We start from the raw sequence: 11,392 nt of genomic DNA, 5'->3' as shown, positions 1-11,392 counted from the left end.
CTTCCCACCCTTGCTCCTGCCCAGGCAACCACAAGTTTGTAGTCTATGTCTATGAGTCTGTTTCTGTTTTATATTTAAATTCATTTGTCTTCTTCTTTTTTTTAGATTCCACATATGAGTGATACATGATATTTTTCTGTTTCTGGCTTACTTCACTTAGAATGATGACCTTCAGGTCCACCCATCTTGTTGTAAATGGCATTGTTTTTATGGCTGAGTAGTATTCCATTGTATAAATATACCACAACTTCTTTATCCAGTCATTTGTTGATGGACATTTAGGTTGCTTCGTGTCTTGGCTATTGTAAACACTGCTGCTATGAACATTGGGGTGCAGGTCTTTTTGAATTAGGGTTCCTTCTGGATATATGCCCAGGAGTGGGATTGCTGGGTCATATGGTAAGTTTATTTTTACTCTTTTGAGGAATCTCCATACTGTTTTCCACAATGGCTGCACCAAACTGCATTCCCACCAACAGTGTAGGAGGGTTCCCTTTTCTCCACAGCCTCTCCAGCATTTGCCATTTGTGGACTTTTGAGTGATGACCATTCAGTTTCTCTTTTGAATGCAGTGAAGGAACCAATCTATGTGAATGTAGAGGAGATACCTTCCAGACCCTGCTGTAAGTGGCCTGTGTTCTTCCTACAACACTGGTAGCAACTGCAGAGAGTTAATAGAGACAAAAGGAAGACAAAATTGCTCATGGAGGACTTTTGGCCAGGGGAGGGGGAGGACTTATGCATATGGAATGTGGACCTGAAATGGTCTTTCCCCAAATTGAGCTTGCTTGCTTGCTTGCTTGCTTGCTTGCTTTTTCTTGCTTTTTCTTTCTCTCTTTCTTTCTCTCTTTCTCTTTCTTTATTTCTTTATTTATTTTTAATGGAAGTACTGGGGATTGAGCCCAGGCCCTCATGCATGCTAAGCACAGCTCTATCTGACTCCCCAAATTGGGCTTTGTATCCCAGCAGTGCTGTCAGTTCAGGCTTCATTGCACATCTTGGCTTTCTTTTTAGAAAAAGGGCACACTTCCATTCCAGTTGATGGTGGCCTCTCTCCACTTGGTTCTGATGACCATCTCCACTGGAGAAAACCTTCTTCCTGGTCTGTGTTCATCTTCATGTTGGACCCTTTCCCAGTGATGGGAGTGAGTATCTGAGGGAGGAACAGCCAGCATTCAAACCCCAGCCTGTGTACACGATTTCAGAGGAAGTGAGGAAGGAAGGGAAAAAGTATGGGTGTGCAGGTATTGGGCTCAGCAAGCTGTGTTCCTAGAACTGGTTAAGTGGAGGGGGATTCCAGCGGCTGGTGTGTAGACATGCCTCCCACACAACGCATCCATAGCACCCTGGGTTGCTGTGGATTTTGAAACCCGAATATTGATGTCACGTAATGGCATGGCCCAGTGTCATGATGTGACACAGAGAACTAGGGGGGTGTAGGTCACCGGATGTTGTCAGGGAAAACAAGAAAAGGGAGGGCTTACCACCTCATAATGCTTCTAAGAGTACCTTTGCATTTTGGGGTAAAGGGCAAAATATTCTAATGAGGTAGTCACGAACTGGGTTCAAGGCCCAGGTTTGTCTCAAATGACATTTGAGAAGGTACTTAACATCGCTCAGCCTCATTTATTCAATTAGGAATCATGTTTTGGCCACTTCCTCTATGTTTCCTCAATGTTTTGGCCAGTTTCCTCTATGGAAAACAGATATCATGGTATCTACCTCATATGACTGTTGGGAGAATTTAATGGGATAATATATGTAAGGCTTTCAACACAGTGCCCGGAAGAGAATGCTTGTGAGGCCTGTGAGCCAATAAAAAAAAAACAAAAACAAAAACGATGCTTTCCTCGAAGAAGAGACTAAAGTGGAAACAATAATATATTTTAAGAAACATTGTTAGTGTTCCACTAAATGAAATGGGTTTGTGTGTGTGTGTGTATTTCTCATAACTGAAGAAAAATAATTGGGAGCTGCCCAGATAAAACAGTCACTAAGATACTTCTCCAAGTTTAGTTGTAATAATGAAAAGTTGCCTAACGCCAGGCCTGTGATGCTAAATGCAAAGAGTTGGACATTAAATCAACAGGGTTCCATCCATGGTGCCAAGGTACCAGATACAGACTCTCAGTCTCATCACATTTATTCCCTTGTCCAAAGGGCTACTATTAAAAGACATCTTAAGGTTAGTCTTTTTGCCTCATGTGTTTAAAAAACATGGTTGTAATTGAAATGAAATGATTCGTGAGGTCACCTGCTTCTCCCCTTGGACTGGAACCTCAGAGGTTTGCTGGGGCTGTGCCTTAGTTACAATTGCTTTCCTAAGGTCTCCTCTAAAGATAAATAAATAAACCTAATTGCCTATCCCCACCAAAAAGAAAAAAGAGAGAGAGAGAGAGAAGACTCTGGAGAAGACTTTTTTGGAAATTTGACTCCACCTTTTGATTTTTCCTCTTACCTAAAAGCTGTTGGTTCCCCTGTGCTACTTCGAGATCCCCTGCTCTTATTTAAAGGAGGCTTAGAATTCCCAGGTTACAATGCTTAGGTTTAGGTCCATGGGATTCATGCATAGGTGTCATTTCAGAAATCAAGCCTCCACATTTTCCCGCAGAGCTAGCGTGAATAGCCACGCAGCTGTGAAACGTGGCGGCCGCGCCTCTTCAAGCACATTAAAGCACAGGGCACATGGAGTCTGGGCTGCTCACCTATTGTAAGATGCACAGGCTTGTTCTGCGAGGGCTGGCCACTGTAAAAGTACAAATGAAAGAGACGCTCCATCTTCCAGTCTGATAAGAGCTGCCTGTTTGTGCTAAAAAGGATGCTGTAATTTCCGTTGGTGTTACACAGCCAAATAGGTAACCTGGGAGTCTTCAGCCTGCTGCCTACCTGCAAGGGGAGAGGGGAACGCAGGTGCAAATATAGATCTTGCCACATGGTGACAGATGCTGATACATCGTCAGGATCAAAAAGCAGCTCTGAGGCTCGGGTTGCACTTGTAACTGGGCAGGGCACTGTGTGTGGAGGCAGACTGGAAGGAAGCCTTCCTCATGGATGAATTTGCATTGATGAGTGGTCTGGTGTGGTGGTGATGCTGCAGGCTTTCTCTTAATGGGTTTTATTCGAAAAGATTTTGAGGGTGGGCTCATGAAGGAGGTGGAACCATCTCAGTTTGGTTTTGAAGTGAGGTGGAGAATAAATAGTTAAACTGAAATAGATGCATAAGGGTGGAATAGGAGAACTTCAATTAGTCTCTATTGTCCCAAGATAGGACAATATTTTCATTCAGCTGGTGAGACTTTTGGCAACACTGACCATTTAGAATATAGGAAAAAGAATATTTAGAATTGGTGATAGAGAATATTTTGAATATAGACAAAAAGCTGGGAAATGAGGGAAACATGCACACACACACACACACTCACACTCACAGATACACACATATCTGCGCGTCAACATGTAGATCAACTGTGAAGATATTCTTAGAGCTGATTAAGCTGGTTTACTATTACATCTAACATTAAGTTCACTGTTTTAATCAGCCCATTATCTGGTTTTTCCTAGCTGTGAATTAGATTCACAAAAACACCACTCTGGGAGGCCCCAGAGTAAAGGGTTTGGCACACTTCAGTAGCCCCTGAGAATATCACAATATTATAGTGTATTTTTATTAATGATGTCTCCCATTTTGTTTAAAGAGGCAGGGAACACACTTTTTAAAAATGCCATTGAATGACTGTCGTCATTCCCACGAGATGCCCGGGAGGGCTCTTGGACCCTCGGTTCTAGTGGGTCTTTCCATAATGCAAGGATCCAAGTCTGTTTCTTTTCTTCTCAGTCCTCAGAGTTGTACTGTGTGTTCAGGACCAAATTCTGTTTTATGGAAAATCCGGCTTTGGAAAATGACCACATGTTTTGTAAACCCAAGTATTAAAGGCTAATAACTTGACATTTTGATTTCTCAATAGTTCTATTCAAAACTCTTCCTTTTTTCTAGAGCTTAAGTTCTTCAGTTGTGGGTGAGTGGGTGAATCAGCGGTGCTTTTGTCTTTAAGCTTTTTTGCTTTAGCCCCCAGAGAAAAATTATATGACTGTGTTTAAAAGAAACGACCTCAGTTTTAGTTGATGTTTAAAAGTGGGGTGCAAGCTCAGCACCCCAATCTGGATATGCTCATAGTGGGCCCAGGGTTTGCTCAGCTGCTCACACTAGCACTGGCCCCTCCGGGCTGAGGATAACGTAGCCTCTGACACACCACATATGGGGCAAGTTGGCCACTGGCTACATCGGAAGTAAAACACAGAGGGTGTGCTTGAAGCAGCCCCGTGTGTTTTCATTCCAGAATCCGCCCCCAAATTCCAAAGAACATTGTGGCTATTCATTAGGTATAAAATAAGCTCTTTCTTTCTTAGGCCTTCTCGTGATGGTACCTTTTGTCCTAAGGTTATGTGTAATCAAAATATGATCTGCATGACTTGGAATTATTAAAGTTGGAAAATATGGATAAACTAATTGGGAAACTGAGGGCTGTTTGTAATAAATGTCACTCCATTTGAACTTCAGATGGATGTTCTGGCTGGTTTTATACCAATGAAAATTCCTGTAAATTATGTGTGGGTGGATGTAATCGCTTAGAGACATGTATGATATTGTTTCACAGAATCTTTGTAACGTAGGCAAAATTCATCTGGCACGCAGATACATACTCTGCAAGGGGCTGACACCACACTGTTGTGACTTTGTGCAACCATGCAACAGCTTTCTTTCCTGAACCTCAAAGCTGCTCGCGCTTGTGATTTTATGCGAGTAGGAGGAAAACGAAGTAGTCACAACTATAACAATCTCCAGCACCCAAAGTGCATCCAGAGACCCCACACTGAGCAGGCAGCGCCTCACCTGCCTCGAGAGATTCTGATCGACAGGAAAACGTTGAGCGTGACTGTCCTGGCACTTTGGGTTTTAACTCTATGAGGCAAGCCTTTAGATTCCAGCTGAGAACACACCTGGTTTAAAGTGAGTCCTGCAAAACCACAACCCAACACCTCCCAACTGAACCTGGCCTAATATTCCGCCCCCTTCTTTCCTCAGCACACCACGTGATCTGTTTGCCTGGAATGTTCAGTTAAGAATTTGTATTGCTTTTTGGGCAGACACAATTTATCAGCTAACCTCCCCCCAAAGAGGATTCTAAATATGTTTTATTGGTGAGATTCCACCAATGCAGAATTTGTTCATGTTGCCTCCTGTTGCCATGGTAAAAAGGAAATTAAATTGTGATCCAGTGGTGCTATAAATAAAATACCTTTCTCCTTAAATTCACTCATTGTGTAATAAGCCCAGTAGGTTCAGTTTCACGTGCAACAGTCAAGCCTTCCAGAACATGTATCATTTAAGGTAAAATTATGAAGCTAGGTAGAATGATGGACACATTCTAAACACTGACTAGAGGGCGAGGATGGAGTCCATGTCATTCTTTCTTCTGCCCTCTAGAACAATGGCGCTTAGAGTGTGCCTTTGCATAATGAGCTTGATGTTGACTCCCAAGGCCCCCATCAGGTGATCTGAGAAAGGTGTTGGAAACGTTGTGCTTTCTTTGCAGATTCCTGGTGACGGTTCGCGTGCCTAATTGTCAGTGGTCTGGCTCGCGTCTCTGTCACCTGGAACACGACTTGAGTTGATGTAACTTCTCTCAGCGAGTTTGCAGGGATGTTGTCGAGTTTACAGGGATGTTGTCGTGTTTGCCAGGCACCACCTCAGCGACTCAGTGGTAGAATCCAGTGGATGGAGCTTCATCTGGTACTTTTAGGGTTGGATTTCTTCCTGCCAGTCTCTTTAAAGGGAAAATGTAAAGAGGGAAGAGGGTACAACTCGGATGGTGGTGTGCTCTGCCAAGGCTGCTGGGGGAATAATTCCAGCAAGACCTAAATGGCTTCAGTCTCTTCTAAACATCAGAGTTGATTTTTCTTCTCGGCGGCAGGTGCGAAGATAATGTGAACCTCCTAAGGCTTTCCAGATGGTGTTAGACTCAAACTGCTTTATGTTCTCACTTAGGTATTGGAAACTCACACTCAAACCTGTACCTTCAAATAGAAAAGTGACGGGAGGCTTCAAAACAGTGCCTCATCTTGCGGGGAGCTGGCTGTGTTCTGCAGGAACCGTCAGTCTGGTGGGCTCTGGGGGGCTTGTCATGTCATCTAATGAGAGCTCCCTTTTCTTTTTTTTTAATCTCACCCACTGGGCTGTGACATTGGGACTGAAAGACGCATGTTTTTGCAATCTCTGCAATTTTATCGTAGAGTAAGAAGAGATTCACTTTGGGAAGACAGATGCAGTGTTGCAGGATGGGTTTCACTTCCACAGCAGAATCTGACTGTTAGGTAGCACGCTGGTTTTCTTTTGACTCAGAAACCTTTCTTAGATTAGGTTTCTATTACCAGCACATCCGTATAATCTTCCGATTTACGGCACCTACCCAGGCGGGAGTCCCTAAATACCCATAAAATGCTATTTGGTTTATTCATGGATCCCATACAGAGTCACCATGCCTCGGGGCAGAAAGGAGAGGCAGTGACTTTGGGGTCCTTGATCCAGTGATACTTAGTGTGCTGTCCTAGAACCACATCTGGTTCTTTCTCGAGCAAACTGCTTCTCTGTAAGATGTTTTGTGATAAAATATGGTAAAACATTAGACATATTAGTCGGATGGGGCTCCTGGTTAGCACGTCTCTGAGCGCCGCTGGGTCCATCCTCCGAGCACATGTGTGGCAGACATGTCTGCCGAACCAGCAGACGAAGGGTGCTGTGTGTCACAGTCACAGTCAGTTCAAACTCACCACTGTTTTAAGCTCGAAGTCAGTGGATAAAGTTCTAGATGTTGAGCACCACTGTCACGCGTTATAAAACCTAGCCATGATTTTACCACCATCGGACTATTGCAGTCCAATATCAGTGTACCTATAATAGATGTTATAGATTATATTATACAAACCTACGTCTCTGTAAAGACATAGATGTGACAGATTACAAAATGCTTATGCTAGAGTATAATTCCAAGAACTGGCATTTTGTATTTACCACTTTATCAGAAAAGAAGCAAAGATGATACTGACAGGCATCTCGGCACAGTGGGCGGGCAGAAGGTGGCCTTTGAATCTAGATGGATCTGGGGTCGTAACCCTGGCTCTGACGCTTACTTAGCTGGTGGCCTACGGCCACTTCCTACACCTCTCTCAGTCTGGACTTCCTCATCTCTAAAGTGAGTGACCAAACAGCAGACCCTGCACTGAACTAACATTGGTTATAACCTTAAGTGGACGTGAGGATTGAATGAAGTAAGATATCGTTGCAAGTTGCTCAGAGAGAGCCCAGCATATTGGATGTGCTCTACACAAGTGGCTGTTAGTGCTGTAATAACTAAATGAGCTTCATATATACCTTCTTTAATTGTCATCTTCAGGGATGGTGAAAAATGGAAAATTCTTACATATATAAAATCATTATCTATATAAAGTTATTTTAATAGTAATTGATGAGTTATGGATTGCTTTTATCCCAGCATAATGAGCTGCTAGAGAAAGAATAAAAAAGCACCTTCACATAAAATAAACTTTAGATGTCCACATGTAGACACCTGACATAGTCATATATCTCAGCAGTTCAAGTACAAAAGCGACCTGCCAGCCTTTATTTGCTCTTTAATACATTTGTTCTGAAACCAAACTTCAAGTGCATGTCAGAGACAACATAATAAACATCCTGGGTTTCAAGCCATTAGTGTACAATTTCAGGCAATTTTCACCGAGGGCAGGATTCATAGGCGTCTCCCTGGGGAGAGAACACTGACTCTAAGGAGGAAGGATGAAAAGCCACATTAGTCACTTTTCGAAAAGATGGGAGCTTTGTAGATTTGATTTCTATGTAGATTTTAAAGCTAACCCCGGCGGTCGCCGTCCTTTGCCCTACTTCCAATTTGTGAGCAGGCGTTTGGATGGTGGTCCTGGGGTCGGGAACATTTTGCCCTCTCCCCAGCAGGAAAGCTCTTAGTTTTTATCTTTGGCCTTGACCTTCTTGACTGACTTTAAGGTCTCAACAAACATGGACTTTATTATTGGAGGATATTTTAGGCTCTGCAGGTAATTTTCTTTAGAGCATGATTTAGTAGCACTGTGGGTCTGAGCAGACTTGTGTCGAAAGAAATGCGATCCAGGGAAAATGTAGCACTGGATGACTGTGAATTCTTGACTCTTTGAGGCTTGCTCTCTCTCTCTCTCTCAAGCTCTCTCTCTTGTGGGGGGCATAGCCTTTGATACAGTCCCTTTCCTCAGAGCAACTTAGGAGCTATTTAGCTGTTTAATTTTAATTTAAGATAAGGTTTGAAACTGTCCCTAAAGCCTTGCAAATGTTACAAAGGAATAAAAAACTTTCAACCTTCCTTATACTGGTTGAAAGAAGATATTCTTTCTTGTAATTTCAGTTGAAATAGCTAGTTTTCCAATTCTATGCACCATGGATTTAATCAGTGAAGACTAACAAGATTTTTTTTCCTCTTCCTTTAGAGTGATGGTTCAGTCGGGCATTTTGTCCCCCAGGGGACATCTGGCAATGTCTGGAGACATTTTGGGTTGTCACACTGGGGGGCAGTGTTACTGACATTTAATGGGTAGAGGCCAGGATGCTGCTAAACATCACACAATGCACAGGACAGCCCCACCACAAAGAGTTATCAAGTCCAGAATGTCAGTCATGCTGAGGTTTGTCAGCCCTGCTCTAGAACAGAGGTATCTAACCCTGGATGCACGTTAGAATCACCTGAGGGCTTTACGAAATTCTCAGGCCCAGGTGCTCTCTAGGTCACTGTGTAGGACCAGCTGTACAATTGGTGGGGCCTGATGCAAGATGAGAAAGTAGGGGCCCTTGTCTAAAAAGTGTTAAGAATTTTAAGGCAGTAACAGCAGAGCATTAAATCAATGCAGAGCCTTCTAAGTGTGGGGCTGTGTGTGATGACACAGGTCCTACACACATGCCACTGATGCTGTTCTGGAGGAGGATCTGGACACTGATAGTTTTAGAAGCTCTCCAAGTGGACCAAAGACTAACAGACACCTCAACAAAGAAGACAGAGAGATGGCAAATAAGCATCTGCAAAGATCTTCCACATCATATGTCATTCTATTATCAAGCAATGCAAATTAAAACAACGAGATACAACTACACACCTCTGAGAATGGCAGAAATCCAGAACACTGACAACACCAAATGCGGGCAAGGATGTGGAGCAACAGGAACGCTCATCCATTGCTTGTGGGAATGGAAAATGGTACAGGCACTTCAGAAGGCAGCTTGGTAGTTTCTTGGAAAACTAAACATACCATATGATTCCAACTGTATGACATTCTGGAAAGGGCAAAAACTATGGCGATAGTAAAAAAAAAATCAATGGTTTCTGGGGTTGCAGGGGATGGAGGGTGGAATAGGTGGAGCACAGAGGATTTTTAGGGCAGCAAAACTACTCTGCATGATGCTGGAATGGTAGATACATGTCATTATACGTTTGTCCAAACCCCTAGAATATAAACACCAAGAATGAACCTACGGACTTTGGGTGATAATGATATGTCAATGTAGGTTTAGCAGTTGTAACAAATGCACACTCTGGTTGGGGATAATGGGGAGGCTGTGCATGTGTAGGGATGGAGGATATATGGAAATCTTGGTACTTTCCACTCAGTTTTTCTGTGAGCCTCAAACTGCTCTAAAAAGTAAAGTCAATGAAAAGAACAAAACTCTCCAGGTGATTTCAATGTGCAGCCACTGGCAAGATCACTATGCTTCAGCTTTATTGTCCATATCCTTCCTACAGCTATCAGTGTGTGTGTATGTGTTGACCCACCTATAATGCTATCTTTGTATCGGACACAGAGTCTCACAGTCAGTGGATGCTGAATGAAACATCTACTGTAATTCCTCATCATCTATTATAAAGCCCCATACATGTAGAGGTCATTCTGGCTTTCCAGTGAGCTTCAGCATTGATGATTTTGTTTGCGCTTCCCATCTGTCACTTGTTAGGACTGGCAAGGGCGAGCATTAGGGTATTAGTCTGTGAATGAGGAAGCAGTCTTAGGGAGTGTAAGTGACTGGCCCAAGCCACACTCCTGTGAGTAACAGGGCGAGGCCTCTAACCAAGTCTCCTGGTTTCTAGGACAGGGCTGTTGCCCACGTGCTACAGGAAATTCTTCACTTTTACAACAGGTTTTTAAAGTATGGTGCACGTGCCCCTGGGTGACGTGTGGCATGAAAGTCAGTGGCCCAAGGGAGGAACCTCAAAAAAAAACATGTTTACTTATTTACTTAAATATGTATTAGAAATAGCATGTCAAGCCCATGGCTTATATTGCTGCTGATGAAATGGTTGGATTCAAATTTTAAAAGCGAGTTAATTTAAAGAAAAATAGATCCAGCAAATAATAGTGGATGTTCTGCAGAGATATGACAAAGCTTGTGAATTACCTACCCAAATGATGCAAATATGAGAAACTCTGCTTTAAATCTTTGTGGTTTATGATGACGATATAGTGAAATAATATTGTGAAAGAGCTTTGAAATAATAGACAAAGCACTAAAATTATTGTTATGGTTTTTGCATCCTTACTCCTTGAAACTTGCCCCTAGGGTATCCTACCAGACTGAGTCTTGGCATATTACTGGGCTCTGATACAGAGTGCTTGACGGTGGACCTCAAGTGACCATGCATGATTAAAAGAAAAGAAAACATGTAAAATGAAATCTACAAGCCCCCTATTTCCAGCTTAGTTTTCCTTGTCATTATATAGATTAAATTCTAAGATGAATTTCCAAATTATCTACAGCATGTGATTAGGAACTTTATAATAATAACAAATCTATTCTCTGTTTAGGACGTATTCAAAGTACAGTCTTCCACATTCATACAGTGGCATTCTTTGCATCCATTAAGTATGACAGACATCTATTCACTGAATATAAGGATGTTTGTGTTAAATGAGAAAAGCAGGGTTCAGAAGAGTAGAATTGAATATATTTATATGAGAAACAGAAAGAGAAGGAACCATTTCTGAGAGGATTGAGCCTGAGTGACGGGATTGGTTCATTTCTTTTACTTTTAGCTTGTCCGTCACTTCTCATTTTTCTATGATGGACCTAGATTTCAAACTCAAGGAATACTGAACAAACTTTAAAAACACACTTGTACACAGAATTTACTAATTCTGTGATAGTCAGAGACTACTTTCCTGATGCCATCAGACACCTGACTTGTGTGTTGTGAGGTGCTGATTTCATGAATAGCACGTTGTAGCTGGAGCCAACAGTAGGAGGAAAGACAGATGAAGCTATGGATATAAAAGGACCTTATAAAGT

The 11,392-nt window shown here is 42.5% G+C and overlaps 1 protein-coding gene across 2 annotated transcripts in view; it reads right to left on the bottom strand.

The window, feature by feature from the left end:
* Positions 1-489: 489 nt before the first annotated feature.
* Positions 490-11,392, bottom strand: part of MINDY4B (MINDY family member 4B) — a 28,565-nt gene continuing 17,662 nt past the window's right edge. Inside the window, exons 9-10 of one of the 2 annotated variants that reach the window (XM_032486439.1) lie at positions 2,706-2,886; positions 490-1,153 (exon numbers count right to left, since the gene is read on the bottom strand). In XM_032486439.1, coding sequence (XP_032342330.1) covers positions 1,011-1,153; positions 2,706-2,886 — 324 coding nt within the window. In that variant the 3' untranslated portion in view covers positions 490-1,010. The remainder of the gene's footprint in view (positions 1,154-2,705; positions 2,887-11,392) is intronic. The other variant, XR_004322431.1, reaches the window with a different exon arrangement.

The sequence above is a fragment of the Camelus ferus genome, chromosome 1 (genome assembly GCF_009834535.1).
Source record: "Camelus ferus isolate YT-003-E chromosome 1, BCGSAC_Cfer_1.0, whole genome shotgun sequence".
NCBI lineage: Eukaryota > Metazoa > Chordata > Mammalia > Artiodactyla > Camelidae > Camelus > Camelus ferus.
This window is presented reverse-complemented; position numbering and strand designations above follow the sequence as displayed.